General features: G+C 47.7%; 1 protein-coding gene and 2 pseudogenes across 2 annotated transcripts in view; 2 read left to right on the top strand and 1 right to left on the bottom strand.

The window, feature by feature from the left end:
• The window catches only part of LOC139048759 (zinc finger protein 84-like), a 41,810-nt gene extending 39,888 nt beyond the window's left edge, over nucleotides 1-1,922 (bottom strand). For both annotated transcript variants that reach the window (XR_011507889.1, XM_070523340.1), the window contains exon 1: nucleotides 1,878-1,922. Coding sequence is in view for 1 of the 2 variants with exons in the window: in XM_070523340.1 (XP_070379441.1) it covers nucleotides 1,878-1,890 (13 nt within the window). In the remaining variant the exon portion in view is untranslated. The remainder of the gene's footprint in view (nucleotides 1-1,877) is intronic.
• An 8,478-nt stretch (nucleotides 1,923-10,400) lies between these two features.
• LOC139049362 (U2 spliceosomal RNA) lies at nucleotides 10,401-10,577 on the top strand (annotated as a pseudogene).
• A 12,699-nt stretch (nucleotides 10,578-23,276) lies between these two features.
• LOC139049239 (uncharacterized) lies at nucleotides 23,277-24,310 on the top strand (annotated as a pseudogene).
• The last annotated feature ends 583 nt before the right edge of the window (nucleotides 24,311-24,893 follow it).

Here is a 24,893-nt window from a genome sequence, read left to right as displayed (position 1 = left end):
ACGGTCAGTTCACTGGCTAGTTTATCTGCTTTCGTAGGTGCTCTTGAAAGAGCGTCCGCCGTTATCAAGCTTTTACCGGGAACATACACAATATTAAAGTGATACCGCATCAGCCGCATTCTGAAGCACTGAACCCTTGGTGGCAACACATTATTAGGTGAAACAACGAAACGAGAGGTTTGTGGTCTGTTTCAAGCATCACCTCGATACTTCTTGTGTATTCGTCGAATCTTTCGGCAGCCCACGTTAACGCTAGTGCCTCGTTTTCCACTTGCGCATAGTGCTGCTCAGTTTTGGTCAGTGACCTTGAAGCAAACACTATCAGCCGGCGCTCGCCATTGCGAATTGTTTCAGGAAAAGGACGGCACCGAGACCACAAGACGAGGCGTCCGCCGAAAGAATCGTGGGAAGGCGTGGATCGTACATAGCCATGCACTTTGCTGAGCAGATAAGAGATTTCAAGCTTTCAAAAGCCGTGTTCTGAGCAGGGCCCCAAGCCCAGTCGGTCTCTTTCTGCAAAAGCTCCCGTAGCAGGGCAGTTATTTGCGCCAAGTTTGGCAAAAAACTACCTAGGTGGTTGGCCATGCCCAGAACACTGCGTAATTGCGATATATCAGTGGGTGCTTACAGCTCTTTAGTGGCTCCGAGTTTGGCCGGATCCGGCTGTACGCCTTCCTCGCTGAGTAAGTGGCCCAGAAAGCTTATGCTTCGAACACCGAACACACACTTTGCTTTGTTTAGGGTAACGTTAGACTGGGCCAGCTTAGCTATGATGTTCGATAGTCTAGAGTGATGTTGCGCTTTGCTGTTGCCAAATATGAGAATATTGTCTATCAGGTTAACGACGCCAGGAAGGCTTGTAAGGATTTCAGACATTCTTCTTTGAAAATACTCTGGAGCTGATGTAATCCTGAACGGCAACCTATTGAAACAGTACGGCCCAAATGTAATGAACGTGGTTAGCTCTTCTGAGGCCTTGCTGAGTCGCACCTGATGGAAGCCGGAATTCCTGTCCAATTTAACCATTTTGCACCGGCAAGAGAGCCGAGTGCTTGGTCAACCATAGGCAATGTGTATCTTATTCTTAAGACAAGCTTGTTCAATTGCGTAAGGTCTACACAGATCCTTACATCTCCCGAGTGCTTTTGTACAGGCAGAATGCCGGCACACCACTCTGTTGGCTCTTCGACTTTACGAATGACACCCATTTGTTGGGCTCGGTGGCTGTGCCACAACACGGTTGCATAATCCACTTGTCTTCGCCATGCAGGTGCACTCACTCTCGATCATCTGCGTCATGCTCCCTGCTGTCTTTTGTGCTACCTGGGCGACCGCGATTGAGCGTGCGCCATTGTGCGGCGCGGCTGACAGAAGGACATTGTGCGCAGCAACTCCCAACTTGCCGACTCAAGTCAACTTGACACTCAGCGCAGACTGGGAGGCCCCATCGTCAGCAACAACACTCACCGTGCCGACTATAAAGGAGCAGCGGCCATCCACCGCACCGTGGGCTCGGTGGCTGTGCCACAACACGGTGGCATAATCCACTTGTCTTTGCCATGCAGGTTGGTAACCATCGAACTCTATTCACAAAAAAAACCAGAACCTACATTTTGGTACAGCTTCCGAGCCTCCAGTGTTGCCTTGCTACCTGTATCGAGTGCTTTGACGTTGTTCGGTCCCCATTACTGATGTGCGGTGACATTGAGAGCAACCCCGGCCCCGACAAGCTAGACGTAATCCTTGGCGAACTAAAAAAGATGTCTACTGGCCAGACAGAATTGGTTAAGGAAGTGCAAGAGCTTAAGGGCCAACTGCTGTCAATTGACCAGAAAATGACTAATCTAACTACGCGTCTCAGCGCCTTAGAAACTCACTGTGAAAGTCCATCTACACTCCGCAGTGATCTGGAGGGGATTCAGGCCACTTCAGCTGCAACGTCTCGTTTAGTTGGCGAGCTTGAGCTCCTCTAGATGACGCAGAGAATCGCTCTCGGCGCAATAACCTACTTTTCTATGGTTTACCCGATACCAACCCCACTGAAACGTATTCGCTTACAGAAGACTTGATAATTCGCCACTGCTCTGACCACCTGGACACCCAGTTGAGCCCTAACGACATTGAACGCACCCATTGCCTCGGACGACACTCTAAGGACAGCAAACGCCCAATTATCGTTAAGTTTACATCCTTTAACACTAAAGAATCAATTCTTTCTAAAGGTTCAAAATTCACAGGTACAGACTACAGCGTAGGTGAAGACTTTTCGCGCCGTGTTCAAAACTGTCGGAAACATCTTGTCACTTTTGCCAGAGCGAATTTCATGCCTTTTTCCCCGAGATATAAAACTTTGCATATTGGGCCCAAACGTTATGTTTTTGATGAACTTTCAGAATCTGTAAAAGAAATATCTTAACAATCAACTCATCCTTGCCGGTCATCGCGCTATCCCCCACCTACGCCATGTGCCAACGTTTCACTATCAGTAATCTTTACTAACATTCGCAGCTTCCTGCTAAAATGCGATATCGTATCGAACCTTGTAACTTCGTCAGGCAGCAATCTACTTATATTAACCGAAACGTGGCCGAACAACGATATCACTGACTCAGAAATTCTGTTTGACCTGCCCAACTTTAATCTTTTTCGCGCTGATCATAAGTATTCTCATGGTGGAGGAGTCCTAATTGCAGTCGGCAAACAATTGTCTTGTTCTGCCATTAATGTCGCGTCAGACTTAGAAATGTAGTGGATTATGTGCCACCCCTCACCTCTGACGTTATTAATTGGTGTGTGTTATAGGCCACCTCGCAAAAGTCCCAAAGCTTCACAATGTTCTAAATAAACTAGTATCAAAGCACCCTAAAGCACACATCATACTATTTGGGGACTTCAATTACCCCAATATCGACTGGAGTAACCAACCTCAGCCCATAGTTAGTCAAGAAGAGACGAATGACTTCATTGACGTTTGCCTTAATTTTAACTTGACCCAAGTTGTATCCGAACCGACACGCGTCACAGGGGAAGCAGCGAACACTCTGGATCTCATACTGACCACTCATCCAGACAGTCTTAATTTTATTACAGGCCTCCGAGAAATCAGCGACCGTAAAGAAATCCATGCCAACTTTAACTTCTCACCCGAATTAAAACAAACTTCCCAGAAAACTATTAGGCTCTACGATAAGGGAAACTACGAAGCAATCAACTCTGAAATAACTAACTTTCTATCGGTCTTTGAAATTTCCTATCTTTCCAGAAGTATAAATGAGAACTGGACCCTTTTCAAACATAAAATTATCGAACTAACAAATAAATACATTCCGTCATGCAGTTTACGAAAGAGTAATCAGAAACCCTGGTTCACAGACACTGAAAAGGCTCGAAAACAAGAAAAAACGCGCATTTCATACAGCTAAACGTCACGCAAACCCCCACGCATGGGATAAATATTATGAAGCTGAGAACGCATACTTGGCCGAGATTGGAAGTGCTAAGCGCTCATTTTACGAAGTAGTACTGCCAAAAATGATAGTTGATAACCCCAAGAAATTCTGGAAGGTGATAAACCCGAAGGAAGCGCGCGCTATCACCCTCACTAACAATACTGGTGAAATCATGGCTGATGCCGACTGTGCAGACATCTTTAACACTGCATTTTCATCTGTTTTTACTGACGAATCCGAAGCACCATGTTTTACATTACCACTTATTATTACTACAGCCATGGACGCCATAACTTTCAGCAGTAGTGGAATTTCGTGCATAATAGATAAAATAAAAAATTCATCTCCCGCCGGCATAGATGACATCAATCCAAAAATTTTGAAAAACGCTAACCCGGCCTGTTCCAGTATTTTCTGTTTATTGTTTTCACAATCACTCTCCGAAGGAACCATTCCAGACGACTGGAAAGTGGGGAAGGTCGTTCCCGTGCACAAAACAGGTAATACTGATTCACCTCTTAATTATCGGCCCATTTCATTAACAAGTATTCCCTGCAAAATCATGGAACACGTCATTTACTCCCAAATCATGCAATTCTTAGATTCCAATAACTTCTTTCATCTGTCACAGCATGGTTTTCGTAGGGGTTTTCATGCGAGACTCAACTAGCCATTTTTCTTCATGACATTCATGGCAACCTTGATATTATTCTACAAACTGACGCCATCTTCTTAGACTTCGCTAAGGCGTTTGATAAAGTACCTCACCAACGCTTGCTTCTTAAACTTTCCCAGTAAAACCTACATCCAAACACAATCGTGTGGATTAACGAATTCCTCACCCATCGCTCTCAGTCTGTCTTCATTAATAACCAATCCTCCAACCCGCTCGCAGTCACCTCTGGCGTCCTGCAGGGTTCCGTCCTCGGTCCCTTGTTATTCCTAATTTACATTAACGACTTACCCCAGCGCGTATCTTGTCATATCCGCTTGTTCGCTGATGATTGCGTTATTTATCGTTCGGTAACTAACCCTTCTGACCAAGAATCCCTTCAGGCAAACCTAAACCTCATGCTAAACTGGTGTTCGCAGTGGATGATGACACTCAACCCTGACAAATGTAAGTACATGTCTTTTCACCGCCGTCACAACCCTTTTGTTTTTGAATATACTGTTTTTAACTCCCCTGTTGACCTCGTCCAGTCTTACAAATACTTAGGTATCACCATTACTGATGACTTATCTTGGCGACTGCACGAAACTAACCTAATATAATCAGCTAATAAAACACTAGGTTTCTTAAAACGTCACCTGAGGGAAGCCCCTCAACACGTCAGACTACAAGCATATATCTCACTTATCAGAACTAAACTGGAATATGCATCGCCCATCTGGAACACTCATCAAGCATATTTAACAAATGCCATCGAAGCTGTACAAAACCGAGATACCAGATTTATTCACTCTTCATACTCATACGACGTTAGCATATCATCTCTAAAATTACAATCAGGTTTGTGTGATCTTTCTGATCGCCGTCGCATTGCCAGCCTTGTTTTGTATCACAAGTTTTTTTATTCGCCCCTAAGACAAGAACCATAGATCTGCGCACCCCCACCACGCAGATCCCATTGCATCGGTCACCTTCTTGAAGTTTGGCGTCCACGAGTCCGTACTACTACCTTCATGAACTCATTTTTTTCACGAACAGCAACTGACTGGAACGGCCTTGCCCACCATGTCACTGCCATAACCTGTCCATCTACATTTTCGACTTCTGTGAACGCCTGTATCTTGTAAACCCCACTCCTTATGCAACACTCCAAAAGGGGGTCCTTAAGGAAAATAAAGTGATGTGATGTGATGTTCCATCTTCGCGAGTTCTCGTTTTACAGGCTCCTGAAGCGGTATTGGAATCCTGCGTGGTGCGCTTATTGCAAATAGAGCAGCATCCGGTTTAAGCCTTATTGTATACTCCCCAGGCATGGTGCCTAAGTTGTTGAAAACCTGAGGGCACAAAACTTCGTAGTTAGGTTCCTTGTGAGCCACAGAGTCAACGAACTTGATGACGCCCAACAGTTCGAGAGCCGGCAAACCCAGCAATACATGGCGCAGAGGACTGACCACATAACACATTTGGCGAGAAGTTTGTCCCCTCCAAAATATATCAGCCTGAAACTTGCCCAGATTAAGCGATCACCGCTAGCGCCAGTCAAGACCTCGTCGGCCTTTTCCAAACTCATGGGAAGTCCCGGAAACGATACTGGAATTACGGGCACTTCTGCACCTGAGTCGACCTTTGTGAAAACAGGCACGGAGTAATACCTGAAAGTAACGCGCCGTGGCGCCAGGTGCCTTGAATGCACCCAAATGAACCTCGCCAGTGCCCTTTTGTACCGACGACACTTGTACCTTTCGCTGGTAGCCTGGAGAAGTCCCTTTGAGGCACACCTTGCCGAAGTGTCCCTTTAAGCCACAGTTGAAGCACCTTTGGTCCCTCGCTGGGCAGGTTGTCCTTGGGTGCAAGTTGCCTTCGCAGAAGATGCATGGTCCCTTGGAACGAGCTAATGTTGGCCTGGTTTCCTTGCTGCGTTGTGGTTTGCTGCGGTAGCCCAGTGCGTCGACATTGACGTCCTCACATGGCTTGCACAGTGTGTATTCGTGGACTTTGTTGCAGTTTCAAAGTTCTTGTTGCTGCTGCTGAACGGTCTGTTTTAGGCAGGCCCTCGCCAGAGCTGTTGCGAGAGGCAGCTGGGGATCCATCTGGAGCGACTCGAAGAAAAAGTTTTTCATCCCACAAGCCCAAGACTAACCGGTCCCTGATGAGGTGCCGCTTGAATTCTCCGAAGTCGATTTTGCCCGCCAAGACGTGTAGAGCAGTCATAAACTGGTCAATTGACTCGCCAGGCATCTGGTGCTGCTTGTGAAAGCAAGCGCTCTCATAGACAATGTTGCCCTCCTTGCTGAAGTAATCGTCGAACTTCTTTTTGACAAGCTCAAATTTCTTCAAATCTTCTGCAGAAAAATTGAAGGTGGTGAAGATGTCCCTTGCTTGTCGACCCATGGTATAAGGCAGAGTGCGTACTTGTGCCTCTTACGGGCAATCATGCAGGCCCGACGCATAGCGATATTCGTCGAAGTGCAGTATCCATGTCAGCCACTCTGAGGTATTGACGAAGTACAGCGGTGGCGGCTGCTGAAGGCCTGGCGGCGATGCAGTGGCCATTGCAGCCTCCTTTTCTGATGACGTCACGACGCTCTTTCTACAATCACTTTCAAAAGTGCGTGGATCGCATCACTTCTGACACCATGTCGTAACGGCGCCCGCAGCTATCAGTGCGTGATCGACGAAAGACCGGAGACGACTGTAGTCCAACCCGCTGGCAATCGGAAAAAGCCCCATCTTTATTTCCACAGCAGTTTAAGTAGAACCGGCATGATGTCAGCGACACGTGGTTCCATACATGCGTCAGGCACAATGACTCGGCGCGTCATGCGGCAGCGTGCTTTCAGCCGCAGGGAAATACATTCCAGCACATATGTGGTGGTCTGTAATGATCGAAAACATACGGCCGTACAAATATGGCCGGAACATGGCAAAAGCCCAAACTAAAGCCAAGCACTCCCGCTCGGTGATGGAGTGATTTCTCTTGGCGGGTGACAGCAGGCAGCTGGCGTAAGTTATTATGCACTCAGTACCGTTCTGTTGTTGGGCGAGAACAGCGCCGATGCCATGGCCACTTGCGCCAGTGTGAACTTGGACTGCGGCCGGCGCAGATGGATCAAAGTGAGCAAGTATGGGAGGGGTAGTAAAAAATCCGATGAAAGCGGCGAACGCATGAGCCTGCTCCGGGCCCTATTACAATGGCATGTTCTCTAGAAAATCTGTCAAGGGCCGAGCAACGTCGGCGAAGTTTGAAGTTTTTGACGATACGGCGAAAGAAAGAACACAGGCCAACAAAGCAGCACACGTCAGAAGCAGAATGTGGCACAGGAAAACCGCGTACAGCGCGAACGTTTTCCGGACCTGGTTGGACACCGGATGCATCAACGAGGTGTCCCAACACAGTAATCTGACGGCGCCCGAACTGAATTTGTGGAGTCCAACTGGAGGCTGGCTTTTCGGAAGACCCCAAGAATAGCCCCATTTTATTGAAGAAGACAAGCCCACTTGTCGAAACGTTGGCTCCTGCATTCACCTTGTTCACGTTTTGCTCATCGTCTTGAATTGCCATCTCCCGCATTCCCCGTCTTTTCCCAAGGATAGCAGTGAGTCGGGTAAGGTGGCTGCCGAACATGGGTGAAAAAACAATAACGTCGTAGGTAACAGAGACAGGTGGTCTATTTGTGGCCTTGCAGAAGGGAGTCCATCATACGTTCAAATGTCGCAGGAGCATTGCATTATGCCAAAGGCCATGACTTTGAACTGATATAAGCCATCCGGCATGATGAAGGCCATCTTCTCGTGATCCATTTCATCAACTGAAATCTGCCAGTAGCCGGATCGAGGTGATGGACGAGAAGTATTTAGCTCTGTTCAAGCAGTCCCAAGGCATCATCGATGCATGTGAGTGGGTATAGACGTCTTTTCGCGTGATCTTGTTTAAGTCACGATAATCGACGTAAGGACGTCAGGTACCATCTTTCTTTTTCACAAGGACGACAGGCGAAGCCCTAGGACTGGCTGATGGCTAGATGACCCCTTTGCGGAGCATTTTGTCTACTTCTGATTGGATGACTCGACGTTCAGCATGCGATACATGATCGGGAAGCATGCGATACACAATAGGGGCACCGACGAATAGGATTCGTGTCTCCAGTGTTTATATGGTGCTGAACAACAGATGTTTGGCCTAAAGGCCTGCGCTAAAATCAAACATGTCACTGTACGATGTAAGCAGGAGACTTATGTCTGTCGCCTGCGCAGAGGTGAGGTCAGGTGCAATAATTTTTGCGAAGTCATCCGCTAAGGAACCAGAGCTGTGAGCTGCAATTGGCGCTAATAAACCACTTTCGGCATTTATACTCTCAATGTCAAATCCAGAACCACTAGAAACACTGGCCAAGAACATGCCGGCCGGAATCACTAGAGGGCACAAGCTGAAATTCAGAAGCGGTAGAACAATGTCGTTATTAGTAACCGTGTGGGGGTTTCACTCTGCGTGCGGCTAGGGCTGAAGGCAAGCTCTGGAGTATGACTTACAACCTACAGACATGATAGTGTCAGATTGTAATATATAGTGCCGGATCGTTATTTGAATATAACAGAAAGCATAATTCTGTTATGCAGAAACTCAAGCCACTTTTACAGCTGCGGTTTGAGGTCTGTCTCAATAGGAGGGGCACATCCGACTCAGTCCCTTGGAACACCATGTAGCTGGCACTCGGATCCACACATCCGCGGTGCCCGCTGTGTGTGAAGGCGGGGGGGGGGGGGGAGGAACCAAAAATATTCTGAAAACGCGCCTTCGTGCATTGCGATCACCGCCAGCGTTTCCAGCAAAGCATTGGGATTACATAAGCTGCAGTTGACGGGAAGCGTGAAAAGCAGTCAGGGATTTTTTTTAATGCTATCATGTTCCACTCAAATACAAAGCTTAATCGTCCTCCAACATTTTTTTCTTCTTTGCGTGTACCAACGTGCTGTTACAACACGAACAAAAAAGCAATGAATGTGCATATAATGAGCTGATTCACGCACTCAAGCATGTTTGCCTCTGAAAGTACCCATAAGCGACAGCAGCAGGGAAGCGAGTTTGTTTACCTGTTTGCTCACCACGTACGAGTGTTCGGAACTGAAATATACGTACGAGTGTTCCACATTTTGACATATAGCACAACACAACTCCACAGCTAACACAAAGGGCTGCTAACAAGCTTTAAGTGAAGGAAATTTACTGTCACTATCCGAGAGCAATACATGGAAAATGCTGATGCTTCAGCTGGAGGAGTCAGCTCAATTAAGGAGTGAGCAGGGAAAAGAAATGTAGCAATATGCATGACCACTGCTCAGCACAATGGGAGAACCATCCAGTGACATGCACCCAGTTAAGAGACACACAGCCTACAGTCATCTGATGAAAGTGGAGAAAAACAAATTCAGTGCCATTCAACATTGTGAATGTGGATGACCAGCAACGCTGCGTATGTGGGGCCCTTGATGGCGAACTGTCCATTAAGTTATGGGGTTTTAGGTGCCGAAGCCACTTTATGATTATGAGGCACGCCGTAGTGAAAGGCTCCGGAAATTTCGACTGCCTGGGGTTCTTTTACATGCACCTAAATCTAAGCACACGGGTGTTTTCGCATTTCGCCCCCATCGAAATGCGGCCGCCGTGGCCGGGATTCGATCCCGCCACCTCGTGCTCAGCAGCCCAACACCATAGCCACTGAGCAACCATGGCGGGTGAACTGTCTGTTGGCGTGCATCAAACACAGTATGCATATAAATGGAAGGTGAGGCGCCACTAGTCACTCCTACACGATATTGAGCCTCGGAAGTTGATGAGGCACTGGGGGTATACACACCCACGTATTGCTGCAAAACGGGGCACCACACCTTTTACTAACGAATCCCGGCACGTAGAACAGACGCGCACCTCATCGCACTCCGAGGGTACACAATGCTTCACAGTAGCTAACGCGATCGCCCGTAGTTCGACGTCCCACAGTGCAGTAATGGTTTCGCTGGAGAACGAGCTGCCACACGCAACACGGGCCACATAAAATTTGTTGCCCACAAACTCGCTCCGAAACCTGGCCGTTGCTCCGCTGAAACGTTCCATGCTTGCGGGATCGGGGCCGCATGGACGGTTCGTATTTACTTTCCGCTTCGCGTACCTGGTCGGCAGCACGTTTTGGGGCCCGCCACCATAGGAGAGCGGAAAAAAAAAGGAGATACAGAAGCGCTTGGAACGCCGACAAAGAGAGGGCGGTGCGAACGTACACATGGCCGACTCGGATGGATGTGTAGTATGTGTTCATATCAGCTTAATATCCGATACGGGTTGTAATTCGACATGAAGTATTAAACTTATTTTCTGAAGTTGACGGAGTCCTAAAGCCTGCTTCACCTCGAACTGCGGGTGGGCCTGGTAATGCAATATCTTCGGGATTGGCTTACGCGTAGGAAGAAATTCTCGATCTACACGGTGTAGGGGTTGGAGGACGGGACTTCGGAGATGAAAAACCCAAACTTGGGGGTGATATTTATTCTACATTCTATACAGGGAGGTGAGCGTCAATTAACAGTCGTACTGACATTACGGGCCGGCAGCAACTCGGACGCTGCGGCCCGCGGCAAGAAGTTCGAGAGAGGTGAATCAGGGAATCAGGGCATATCCCAGAATGCTCAGGTCTCTCTGGAAGGCTTCTTATAAGCCTTTCGAGCACTGTAAGTCACGTCATGTTTCACCAATGGGAGAGTCCACTCCGATGACGCCACTTTCAGCCAATGGTAGGCGCCCGTGTCGCGGGGTCACACCTGGCGGGGCTCTCTGCTGTCTTGCCTCGCAGACTGGCAATCCACTTGTAGGCTGGAGAAGGAGCGGGGGGGGCGCTCGTGCACCTGCTTCATTGTCGGATGCCCACCTGCTAATCCCGGCGGCTCACGAACTTGTTGGCATGTAAACTCGTTGCCTTAAACTTGTCTGCTTGGCCGCTTCTCTGGAATGCGCTTTCCTGCTTCTGCATTCCTCAATTAGCTGTGCTGCAATCCGATGTGGTCTGGGGAACTCGAAGTAATCGCAGGAACCAGCTCCATATCTAACAGCTCGTCCTCGCCCCGGTAGTTCTGAATGGCCGGTGAACTCAATTCGCTGGCCATGAGGAACGCTGAAAGAAGCTGCAGGGTACTGGGGTCGAGCCTCGTTTGACATCCCTCGGGATCCTGGGCCCTGGAGAACAGACGTCAAACAAACAAAACAGCACAGCGCTGCCCCACGTGTAAGCGCAGGCTCTTCACCCCTGACTCGCCAGGCTATTACTGAGTCAAAATCAACCCTGATCTTTTAGTTCCCCAATTTTCACAACAGTTCCAACCACCCTTCCAAACAGCTATCCATTTCTCCTCGATTGCCGACAAGACCAGAGTACTATTGTTGTTGCAAAACAAAAGTGTCGTTGACGATGCAAACAACAAATGAAAACAGCCGAACATAACTTAAGTGGCCTAACTACACGAACAGCATGTTTCCAATCTATCGCAGTGGCGTACTTATTGCACGTAATGGTGCCACTGAACAATCTGGTCAACCTCACAAGTACGTAATCACAAGTGCACCAGCCTTGTGGTCACTAAACAGAACGCGTACTTGCATTGTAGGCAAACTTTTCATTCACGCTTACTCACGTTTCTTTCCTGAAAGTCCTACAGGACACGTGACATAAACGAACAATTAAACTTGCGGGACTTACACACTCCGCAGAACCCTTAAAATAATGCGTCTTAATAACTCGTTCCACGCATACTTATCAGAGAAGTCAGAATACGGCTGCCCTAACACACACGAGCAACCCAGTCATAAATCTGCTTTCTTCCGTCCACACAGGACATGCGCTAATGGAACTAAGAACGCTTCTCAGTGCAAATCATGCACCCACTGAAAATCTACGCGCTTAACCTTACAAAATTCAAAAAACACTTAAAAAGAAAGAAGGTTAAATAACACACACGCGCGTTACGATAGGCCTCTCAACGAGAACCTTGACCTTCAGGTTACTCACACACACAAAAAAAAGCCTATCTACTTATTAATGAGCATCTCGCGAGACTACATGTTTACACAAACGCGTCTTTCAAATCTCAGAGATTTCTCAAACGAAAACACAAACAAAGCTCATACGTTTACATATTGAAAGAAATCCTAGTCTCAAATCGCGAAAAACTTTCCGATGCTCAAAAATAAAACCAAATAACACACTTCATTTCTACGGAAACGCTCCTGGCCTCCCTTTCCAAACGCTTCCGTCTGACTCATACTTTGAGTCGAACCCGCGGTGGGCGTGGTCTGAAAGCTACTCTGGCTGCCGGGAGACAACAAAAGGGCTGATTCACTATCAGCTCCCCCAAGACGTTACGGTCTCCTGCCAATTTGCGTCCCCGCGCCCCGCTTTCAACACGAACTCGATTGACCGCGTCGCTACTCCCCACCTGGTCTCGTCCTGCCACCTTGCGTTTCTTCGAACTGCACGCTGAGCTATAAAAAGAACTACGGAACGACGAGGAGCTTAACTGCCCCGTGCCCTTTGTCCGCGTCCGCGCAGAACATTCTTCGCGGTCCCCCTTTGACCTGTGGCTCGAACGTTCTGGATGCGTCAACATCGTCCTAGACGACCGCACCTTCTTCCTCGCGCCCTGCCCTTTTGGGGTTCTCGCCATTTTTGGCGGCGCTACATTAATTACCGACTTTCGGTCTCTACCGCGCTTCTTTTTACGGCGCTTTCTCTTTGCACTCGCCTTCATGTCGCCTTCTCGTGCCTCGTGCTGGCCGGTACACATTTCGTCGGCCCGGATCGGCCTCTTACCCGCATTGTCTGAGTGATTTGCATTTAAATCTACTCTCTCTCTGCCTCGACTGGCGGACAGCTCAACCGACTCTGGCACAATGCAGCAGGCTTTACTCGAGTAAGACAACTCGCACTCTTGCGAACTGCCCTCTACTACATTGCCCAGCGCACGCTGTGAATCGGCACACAGCCCGTCGGTATCGATCGCTGTCTCACGCGCACAGTCCGAATGATTAACTGAATCATCCCTATCTAGGCCATCTAGACTGGCGGAGAGCCGCACCGATCCCTGAACAATGCAGTTGTTCTCTCGTGAGCTACGGAGCTCGCCACCCCGAGAACTATTCTCAACTGCATCGTCCAGCTCGCACTTCACTTCTGCACGCACATCTGGCTCTACATGGGTGCTCGCTTCTGTCGGGTCAGAAGTGCCCTTTCCTTCGCTAGCTACCTCGCTAACATTACCAGCGACGCACACACGCGGTAACTGTGCCAATTTGTTCGCAGCTGGCCTAGCTGTCTCTACAGTCATCTGTTGGCACAGCACCTCGTCGCTCTCTCTGCGGCCTTTAACGGCCTCGGTTGCCACTAAGGCATTGTTAGCAGCTAGCCTTTTCCCTTCACTTATCAATCGGCAGCCAATCTCACAGGCACTACTCTTTTCGTCGGCTTCTGGCGAAAGTCCGCTAGACACTTCCTCATTCTTTCGCTCTGTACTACCTACAGAATTCTCAGACAGCCGTTCTCTCTGTGCCAATAACTGATCACAATACTGTAGCTCTTTGATCAGTGCTGCCTTCTCTCTCTCATACTTTTCCTCTCGCTCACGTTCGCGTGCCTTCTCACGTTCGTGACGCTGACACCTAAGAGTAAGTTCTTGAAGCTCCTGCTTCCGTTCATTCTCGCGTTCTTCACGCTGACGCTCACTCCTAAGCTCACGACGCTCTCGCAAACGTACACGACGCACACGCTCCCGTGGCTCCTGTATCACCTCCCAAGCAAGCCTAATACTTTCATCATCATTGCCACTATCGTTAATCGCCTTTATGATAGCTGGCGTTTCCATCCGTTCGTCCGCCTCAACTCCCAAATCGTCGCACACCAACAACAAGTCTAACCTCGTCAACCTTCTAAGATCCATGGCAGCTGCCCCGACAGGTGGTTAAAACTGTTTTCCTTAATTAATTTGTGCAAACACACAATGCAACAAACTCCCGATTCCCAGAACTATCAAAATTGAACACACAACCTTTGAGTCTGGCGAATCATAAGGAAAAAAACCACGCGCTCACTTACGGTTGCAGCACCCTGCCATCCGGTTCATTTGTCCGCTGTTCCCGGTTCCTTCCGGACTCCCTGGGTCGAAGGCTCGCTCCTTCTTCGATACTCCCAGTCTCTTCGGACCTCTTTCGACGAAGGCTCTCTCTTCTTCGCTCTTCCCGGTTCCTTAGGATCTCTCTTGACGAAGGTTTATCCGTAGCGCTGCCACCAGCTGATGTCTTCGGAGGCGATCCTACCGCTGCCAACCAGATGTAGGGTTTGGAGTACGGACTTCGCGGATGAAAGCCCAAACTTGGGAGGGATTTATTCTCCATTCTATACAGGGAGGTGAGCGTCAATTAACAGTCGTACTGACATTACGGGCCGGCAGCAACTCGGACGCTGCGGCCCGCGGCAAGAAGTTCGAGAGAGGTGAATCAGGGAATCAGGGCATATCCCAGAATGCTCAGGTCTCTCTGGAAGGCTTCTTATAAGCCTTTCGAGCACTGTAAGTCACGTCATGTTTCACCAATGGGAGAGTCCACTCCGATGACGCCACTTTCAGCCAATGGTAGGCGCCCGTGTCGCGGGGTCACACCTGGCGGGGCTCTCTGCTGTCTTGCCTCGCAGACTGGCAATCCACTTGTAGGCTGGAGAAGGAGCGGGGGGGGGCGCTCGTGCACCTGCTTCATTGTCGGATGCCCACCTGCTAATCCCGGCGGCTCACGAACTTGTTGGCATGTAAACTCGTTGCCTTAAACTTGTCTGCTTGGCCGCTTCTCTGGAATGCGCTTTCCTGCTTCTGCATTCCTCAATTAGCTGTGCTGCAATCCGATGTGGTCTGGGGAACTCGAAGTAATCGCAGGAACCAGCTCCATATCTAACAACGGCTCTATAGACGCACAGAATTTTTTCCAGAACCTAGACATATACAGCTTCGCCGTGAAAATGATCAATGAGACAGCATTCGCAGCACTGACAGTTCAGTGCCTAGGCAAGTCTTGGCGCATGGGAGGTGGCACCTTTTTCACGTCGCCACAAAACACTCGCCTGTTACACACTACAAGCAGTGGCACTCTGGTGTTTCAACTAGAGACAGCGCATAGGAAATGCAGAAGTGCTCGTCGTCCTGCGATCTCTGCGAGACAGCAGCAACCGTTTCGCGCTAGCAGAAATTTTTATACCACGTTATACGGCACGAAATCGCAAACGCGGTTGGTCCTACAATTAAGTGTAGGCAAAAGAACAGGTAATCGTGCACAACTCCGAGTACTCTCACGTTTCTTCCTGTAGGCCCGGGTAACTGTAGGCCCGGGTAATGAAATAGGCCTTGCGAGGCGCGACGACTGTGTGAGGTTTCCTTCTAAAGCAGCTGTTATGGTCCCTGGATTATTCTAGGGACCATAGTTCTGTATGTCATGAAAGCACTGCTAGAGTACTAGACGACCGACCTGCTCACCAACACTTCCTCCGTATCCCCGTATATTTTATTGCTTGTTTAGTTCGTCTTAGTTCTCCCAAACGCTGCTACTCTCAATGGCGCCACAACTTACCCCCACACAAGGCATCGCCCACACAGTTTCATTATTGTATGAAACTCTATACTCCTACGTACGCCGTCCACAGCCTGTCGTACGGTCGTAGTAGAGGGGGAAGCGGGGTGGCGTTCTTTGGTGAAAACTTTTCTTGCGTGGCTGTATTTAAAAAATTCACTTTCCTTGAAAATTGCCTCGTTTAAAGTGATTTAACGATCGTGTGAACGCTTCTAAATATAGCAAACTAGGAAGCGCGCAAACCGCGATTTTTGCTTTCAATGTGGGGCTTCACCCTGCGATGCGGCGTTTCGGTACATTTCGCAGCTCTGTGGGAAGAGCCGAAAGAAGAAAAAAAGGAAGCGGCACCACAGCTACAGTGTACTAGAGTAGTTCTAGTACACTGTACCACAGCCGTTCGTACCAGTAGTGCCAAATTGAAAAATTGCTGCTCTGAAAAAAAAAAAACATTATTACCTCTAACAGCCTAACATGTTTTCAATATAGACCTCAGACTCTGCCCAGGCGGCGCTGCAGAAAAACCCGTCACCAGCGCCCCCATCGCAGCCTTGGTGCGAACTGAGTACAAGGAGAGCAGTCCGCAAGCGAAGGTGCATAGGCCACAATGGACCCTTTTCTTTCGCTTGTGTTGAGGCACGGTTTCGTGAAAATCAAGAACCTGGAAAGCTTCTTCCGCCCATCCACGCTTCGGAAAGGAAGCTCAGCAGGGCGAAGTACATGTACAATATAAAATATTCTCAAGTGTTATTTCGGCGTGCTACAACTCGCAAGTACGGAGAGCATCAGGTTTGTCTATAGGCATATCAGCATAAAAATATAAGCATTTCAATTTGGTTCATATTGAATATGACCTGAACATAATTATGAAGACTTAATTAGTATCTCCTACATTTTCATGTATTTTATCGTAATGTTTTGTCTCGCAATTATTTACAGAGAGTAAATCCTTTCATAGCCTTTTCCAGGCCAGCAAACAGGAAACGTTTTCCAAGGCAGCAAACAGCGTGCGATCATAACGAAAGTAAGCTTCCTACAGTGCCTACGCGCTGAGTCTTTCTTTCTCGCAGGAGCTACCGCTTCGCTCAGTACCTTAATTTGAACTTTTCGCAGACGCTTCGAGCAACAAGCGCGCACAAATAATTTTAAATAAACGCGACATTTTTGTTTCTTTAAACACGTGCGTTACTTTGCAATTACTCATCCAGTGCTCCTACAGCAACTTTATTGCTCACATTTGAAAAACGCAGTCGAGCAGGCTCAGCACATTGCGAAGCGTGCTTGTTGTATCGGTGCAGGACATACAAAATACCGAAAGTAGAAATGAGCTCGCGATACAACGATGCTCTAGAACAGGATTTTGAATTCATAAACGAACCAAAATGTTTGGTTAAGCTGGCCTGCCAAATCTCTCCGTTTCACTTGTTGAGTCAAGCGGAGGCGGACGTCTGTTAAAAGGTGGCGATATCGATGGCACATAAGCAGCATGGTTCGCAACGTTGTTTTTTCTCCAACGAAGTGGCGGCTGCAGATTCTTGAGTTTTCGCTTGGTTACCATGGTCCTCCGTCAGGGCTACGCAACAAAATTACAGAAGAACGAATTTGTCGCACTTTCTCATGCGAGCCGCCGTGTTGCGGGGAATGCAAGTAATCCGATTACACAACAGGTTGAACGGCCCGTATCCAGCGCTCTCGCCTTTCCCCTTCATACGATCGCGATGAAAATCGGTAAAACTGAACGTTGTTATTCCGTCCTTCAAATTCATGGCAACTTACAACAAACACAACAGTAGCGTCGATTGCGGCGTTTCTTCGTAGCGCGCGGAGCTATTGCGGTTGTCGTTGTTTCCGCCATGTCTGCAAGTGCAAGCGCTTTATGGCAGTTCGGCGGCGCGTCCGACTAGCGTAGAAATTCATAGCTCTCTGTCTGGGTGTTAAATGCGCAAAACACTTGCAATACGGACCAAAATCTAGTTCAATCGTTGTTTCGCAGTCGCTAGCGGCATAGGCAACTTAGCGAGGGAGCCGGGCTTCGCACTACTCAATTACTGCCTCTTCGCACCGGCAGGTGGCGCTATGCGTCCTGCAAAGCGGTTGTTTGCTTTAAATCAGGGGTACAATCAGGGCTCGAAGGGAACCAAAGGTCAGTGGGTCGCCTCGCAATGGGCGCTCACGGGAAGACTACAAATGAAGCTGTGCAGGGGGATATGGGCTGGACTAGTTTTGAAGTGAGGGAAGCTCGCAGTAAACTTGAGTATGAAGAACGGCTGAGGAATATGGAAGAAAGTAAATGGGCTGGGAGAGTGTTCAGGTATCTGTACAGGCAAAACATTGATTCACAGTGGAGGAAAAGAACTAGAAAGCTTACCAGCAAGTATGCGGCCTGTGGGGTGGGCAACACAGCAACAAAGAAGGTCAAGCGGAAAGTTAAAGAGGCTGAATTAATCTCATGGGTGGCGGCAAGGGAAAAGAAACCTGCCATGAGTAACTACTTAAGAGGAAAAAACGAAATCAGGAAAGAAACCATTTATGATAACTCAAAGGGAAGCTCATTACTTTTCGAAGCGAGATCGGGATGCCTTAGAACACGCACTTATAAAGCGAGATATAAGAACGAAGAAGAAGCATGTGCTTGCTGCGGTTTAGCTAGGGAAACGACGGAGCATATTTTATTAGAATGTGAAGACGTCTACCCAGCGGTCGATTTAGGCACCACTGGCCTCCTTGAAGCCCTTGGGTTCAGCGGGAGCAGTGGTAAAGCAAACAGGTCCGCAATAGACATTAGTAAGAGCGATTGGAGGATTGGTGGAAGAAAAGTAGGGAAACGAAAAAAAAACGAAGACGTACAAAAACACAGTTCGCAATAGGGGATCAGCAAATTTGGACGTGTTAGTTCATAGTGTTTTTTTTTTCTTTTCTTTTTTGGTTGATTAACCTAGGTAGGATATTAGGCAGCATAGTAGGAAGAGCTTGGTGGCGCAACCCACCGACCCGTTCCAAAGGGGACGCTCATAACATCCATCCATCCATCCATCCAGCTCCAGTGTCTGACGTCCATAGAAGACAGCGTCCTTATGCTTCGTGCTACTTGCTGATCAAGGTCTGGGCACTGTTTGGCATCCGGTGTCCACTTGTTAGGTCCGAGTATCCCGTTTTCCTACGCCTTGACGCAGAATATCGAAAAAGAATTCCTTGATGCGCATGCTTCATGAAATTGTTATAGCTTTGTAAAGTTCGTATTCATTTACCGAGTTGTTTGTAGGACAAAACGTTAGACCACGTTTCGGGAGATCAACTTCATTGGGGCTTGAACCCTCATGTCTACCACGTTGCTGCAGTGCTGAGGATTCTTGCTTGAAGCATTATCGGTGGGGTCATATTAGTTTTCTCGGGTGGATCTGCAGCTTTAATACTTTTGTGCTGGTACCAGGGTGTCTACCAAGTTGATTTCAATTTCCCCGAGCGCCTTTGCAATATTCCCCGACTGACACAGAGCTTTGTTTTATGTCAAGACTGGCCGACACCATGTCGCTTACTAGAGTGACAGCATCGGGCATGTTAAACATAAAAAAACGACTTAAACCTAGTTTGAATAGTAAGGAGCAGCGTTCATTATATTCAAAGCAGAAAACTGAAGGGGTAAGTAAAACGCACAGCCTATATCTCTGAAAAAAACAAATGGTAAAGCCCATCGCAAATTCAGTCGAACATGTTCAAATACGAATAAAAAGAGACGCACACAGAAAGAAATATTTTCGCAATGGGCTATTTCTATCAACTGATAGCAAGCTCATTCATATTAGGCCATAACTTTGTTACAAGTGAGATATTCTCTGAGCAGCTGGGAAGTCAACCTCAACTGTCCCCATCGCATACTCTCAGGCCACGCAGAACCCGTCGCTGTTGGGTTTCGCCGCTATAAAGAGCTTATTTTGGTTTGGATGAGGGTCACGTGCATCACGGCCTCAACATTTTGCTTTTTGAGCGCAAGCTCCTTCACAGAGGCGGCACAGTTCCTTTCCCGATCATTCCTCAATGCGACGGTCATTTCATCTTCTCGTCCTGTTACCGCCGCGCGTTCGCCCCACGGACAACTTGAAGCATCCTCTTGGTCAGTTGTAGTGAACGTCCTATTTCGGACTCCCTAGGAGCCGCGAGAATGTCTGGGAAGTCGGGCAGTCTGAAAAAAAAGGAATTTATACCATTTACTGTCCTTAGGGCTCAAATCGCCATAGGCACATCTGAAAAAGCTGTGAAGGCCTGCCAGTACACTTATTAGGCATATTGGCGCTCGTACTGTGAAAGGAGACGGCGGGTGCGCGCGTGTATAATTAGGGAGTACGCACTGCGTCCCGTGACTATTTCCGCTTCCCACGCTTGTTAAGCTTCACCGCAATACTTCCCTTATGCTTCACTGCGTAACACATCTGTGCTGAGGCGAAGCTGCCTTTCGGGACCCGGCATTATGAAACGCGCCGTGCTTTCTGTTCAGCTTCGAAACCAATCACAAGGATTACAAAGGCGCAGTCGGCGCCATTGCTGACATCGGCGAATTCTTCCAATGGAAAACACGGCACCTAATGGTAAGCACCTTAAGAGCGAACGTTGAAGCAGCTAGGCCTCGCGTTGCCGTGGTGGTGGCTACGGCTGCCACTGGGTCTACGTGCGAGAGTGCCGGTTCGAGGCAGCGAGATAATAAAAAATACGGTGTTAGCTTTGATTAAGGCCGTCTCGGACCTGCGGCCGCCGCAGAAAGTCCGTGTTGGCGCCGCGAAGCCGTCCATATTATCTCCCAAAAATCGGGCGTCCGGAAAATCGGTCGTTGACTCTACACTGGTAATTTATCCAGCCGACGACACGGCGTCAAAGACAATTCATTACGACTCCACTCTTACTCAAGCCAGCATAACGGCGACGTTTGTTCCCTTTCAATAAAATGACAGCCAATTTTCCCTGATTGAAGCACAAATTCCCTGAGTGTTCCCTGAGTGTATGTTACGCGGCCGATCGAGTGAAAAACCTGCCAGTGCGTGACAAAAGTGCTTTACTTTTAAACACACTAGTGCAAGAATCTAATCTGGATGACGTCGGTAATTTCCTGTGTACTACCGGCACGCCTGCACTCACACATTTTCAAGGGCAAAGTCACGCAAGGCTAGATAGAGGGTATGTCGCACTGGAGCTTGTTCCGATGCGTGGCAGCTATAGTGTGAAACACGTCTCGTTCAGCGATCACAGCCTCGTAACTTTTAGTGTAGGTATCAAAGAAAGAAAATCGAAGTTCAACTGGAAGTTGTGGAAGTTCAACGATGGGCTGTTAATGAACGAATCCTTTTGCGAAAGCGTGAAGCAAAAGTTAGATAATTTGATCGAAGCCGAAGATGGCAACGTGCTAGAATTATGGGAGAACTTTAAACAAGGAGTCAAGATCAGTGCTATAGAAGAATCCAGTAAAGAGAAATTTATTAAAAGGAAAAAAGAAAATGAAATGCAGCGTGAGCTTGATTTTCTGTACGCCGTGGAAAGCGAGAGATCCGGGAGCCGAACAAAGGAGATAAGAGAACTGAAAAGCCAGCTTGAGCTTATCGAAGAAGAGAAGTTCAAAGGAGCAGTTATAAGGGCACGAGCTGAAAGGGTTTGGCTAGGTGAGACACCGAATAAACGAGCCTTATCTGACGAACTGGTGTGACAAACTTGCACAAACTACATTTGCTACAAAAAAGAGTTGTGCGTTACATAGCTGATGTCCATTATACGCACTCCACAAAATCAATTTTTTCTAAATATGAAATTCTTCCTGTATTTTGTTTTTACAATTATAGGTTGATGTTGTGCTACAAAGATTTCGTAAAATTTGGCATTGATGATACAATTCATCTGGCAAAACTTCGGGAAAATACAAATACTCTACAGACCCGACATAAAGAAATGTGGTTCGTACCTACCCCAAGAACCTCTTATGATGAGCAATCTTTATCCTATACATTACCTTCGCTTTTAAACCTATTAGACCGACAAAATTTTGATCCCTCCAGAAACCGAAACTCTCGCATTAAACGTTTTTGTCAACTTATTTATTTGCAAGACTAGACATTGCCTTCTCCTAATTTTGTTTTCCACTGTTATTTATGAGTGTTGATTATTTCTTGCCGTCTTGTTTCACTCTGTATTACCCGTTACATTGTGATGTTTTTTTTTTTTCATTTCTTGTGTATGACTGGCTGTCATCTTGCTGTTATGCCAACTTACAAGGGGTCGGGACCTCGTCAAGCTGTCCAAGCTTTTAGTCCTGTACTCCTCCTTCTTTAAGGAAATAAAATGATTGATTGATTGATTGATTGAAATGAAATCAGAATGATTCAATACGAGAACGAGATCACGAGCCAACCTCAAAAAATTGAAGAGGCGTTTCTTGACCATTATAGCAAATTATTCGGGACTGTTAAAGACGTCACAGAAGAATTCAAGACTGACTTTTTGTCAAACATGCCGCAATTAGAGGAAGACATTCAAAAGCGTCTGGAGTGGCCTCTGAGCATCACCGAAGTGGAAGGAGCCATAGATGATTTAGTTGTAGGCAAGTCTCCGGGCCCTGATGGACTCGGAGCGGCCTTTTATAAAGCCTTCAAAAGTGATGTCAGTGAGATCCTGTTACGGTTGTTTAAGGAGGCCTATGCGCAAAAACAGGTTCCTCCTTCTTTTCGGACATCGCAAGTAGTCCTGATACCGAAATCAGAGGACCCAGAAAAATTGTTAGCTGTTGACGCTTACCGGCCGATATCACTAATGAATGTAGACTATAAGATATTTACAAGAGTGCTGGGAAAGCGATTACAGGGAGTGGTGACCAGAATAGTAGGGTCGCATCAAACATGCGGCATTAAAGGAAGGTCTATCTACACAAACATTCATATTGCCAGAAGCATTTTAGAATACTGTAATGACCTAGGTGAACACTGTGCCATGTTACAGTTAGATATGCAGAAGGCTTTCGACCGTGTGGCCCACAAAATTCTTTTCAGTATTCTAGAACACATAAAGGTAGGGGATTTGATCTTAGATGGGGTAAAGATGTGCTATCAAGACTGTACCGCCAGCCTCGTTATAAACAAGGAGGTTACCAAAACCTTTAGTGTCCGGTCATCTGTGCGCCAAGGGTGTGGTTTGTCGCCTCTTTTATTCGCAATTTACCTAGAGCCGCTTTGTAGGAAAATCAAGAATGACAATAGAATATCGGGTTTCAGAGTGCAGTCCGCGGAAGTGAAAGTGCTGGCATACGCGGATGACATCGCGTTGTTTTGTCGGGATAAAGAAAGCATCGAAATCGCGGTCGCAGAGGCTTTATCATACTGCAGAATGACAGGCAGTGCTATTAACTTTGATAAATCCCTAGGGGTATGGATCGGCAACTGGGAAGACCACCCGAGTACGTTTGCTTATATCCGCTGGACAGTCACGCCGGCAAAGTACCTGGGGGTGCCGCTTGAGCACTACCGTGACGCCGTTGATTACTGGAATGCCGAAACTGAAAGGGTTCGTGAACGTACACTTAAATGGGGAGGCCACAATTTCTCTATGTTTGCTCGTGCGACAGTGTGCAACCTGTTTGCCGTTGCCAAAATTTTCTACGTGCTCCAAACGTTGTGCATGTCAAGGGCTAACATACAACGTTTACGCAGAGTACTCGCAGTGTTTGTATGGGGTTCAAGCTGGGAGCGCACCAGTCGCACTAATCTCTTTCGCTCGGTCAAAAATGGAGGATTAGGTCTGGCACATTTGTTCATTAGGCAGATTGTGTCGAGGTTTGTTTTCTTACGGGACCAAAATGACCCATTTTTATTAACTATGTTTCAAACAAGGCTGAGCGAAGCTATACCTGAGTTTATTGTATCGCCACATCGGTGCAGTCAAGGCAGAGCGCGTGGTTTCCTAAAAGAGGTAATCTAATTGGCTTTTCAGCTGTTAAAGGTTCGGTTCTCCATGGAATACCTAAGTAGGGTACCACGAAAGCGCTTATATAAGGACCTGGTAGACACAATGTTGCCGGTGCCATTGTATCGCTCGATGTTCTGCATTGGACCTGAAAAGGACGTACTAAAAAGAGTAAAACGAATGCCAGTACGCCCGTCGGTAAAGTCCTTCTTTTTCCAGCTCCACACCAATACTTTACCTGTCAAACCGTGGCTAGATGAAAAAGGTCTTTCCGTGCCTTGGAGCGTCAACTGTTTACTATGCCGGAAACCCGAAACAATAGAACACATTTTTCTTGACTGCTGGGATGCTGTGTTCCATTGGGACATCTTACAGAGAACACTAAAGAAGGACTTGCCGATTACACCATATGGGATTCGTTTCTTGCCTACTTTAAATGAAGACAATGTACCCTATGACATGTTCATGCTGGTGTCCTTACATAGTTTATGGAAAACTAGAATGGCCGTGAGACATGCCGAAGTAAATGCCCGGCCTGTTAGAGAATACTTCATTGAAAGCATTTGTCATATTAAGGAAATGTATAATTTGCAAAAAGAAAAACCAACATGACTCAGTGTGATCACTGAGCTAGCGAATTTCAAGCGTTTTTAGCCCTGTGAGTGCCAACCAATGGCAGAGATGTTGTCGCGACCGTTGTCTATTGTTAAAATGCCTTGTTTTGTAGCCTTGTTGCCATGTCGGTAATAAAGAAAAAAAAAACTCGTGGCTCAGTGGTAGCGTCTCCGTCTCACACTCCGGAGACCCTGGTTCGATTCCCACCCAGCCCATCTTGCAAGAGTTGAGCCAAAGCCACTTCTCTATCGTGACGTCACGGTATCACGTGGTTTCAAGGCGACACCGCCGCGCCTGAGGAGCTGGGTTGAGCTCTCGTAATATGTTCGCATAAAAACCAAAATGCCACGTGACTTACCTGAACCTTGATTGGCGGACGCACCGCGCGACGCGTTTTTTTCTACTCTGAGCAGCAGCACGCGGCCGCGCGATTTCGTGACGCATTTTCGTGACGCAGCACGCGGCGCGATTTCGTGGGCACGCGTCAAAATGACGCGCGCGTCCCACCATCCGCGCGTCAATCGCGCCTGAAATCGCGCCATGCGGTTCCGCCTTTAGCTTTGATTAATGCCGTCTCGGA

The sequence above is a fragment of the Dermacentor albipictus genome, chromosome 8 (assembly GCF_038994185.2).
Source record: "Dermacentor albipictus isolate Rhodes 1998 colony chromosome 8, USDA_Dalb.pri_finalv2, whole genome shotgun sequence".
In the NCBI taxonomy this organism is placed as follows: Eukaryota; Metazoa; Arthropoda; class Arachnida; order Ixodida; family Ixodidae; genus Dermacentor; species Dermacentor albipictus.
The sequence above is the reverse complement of the archived record's forward strand: the minus strand, read 5'-3'. Positions and strand labels throughout refer to the sequence as shown.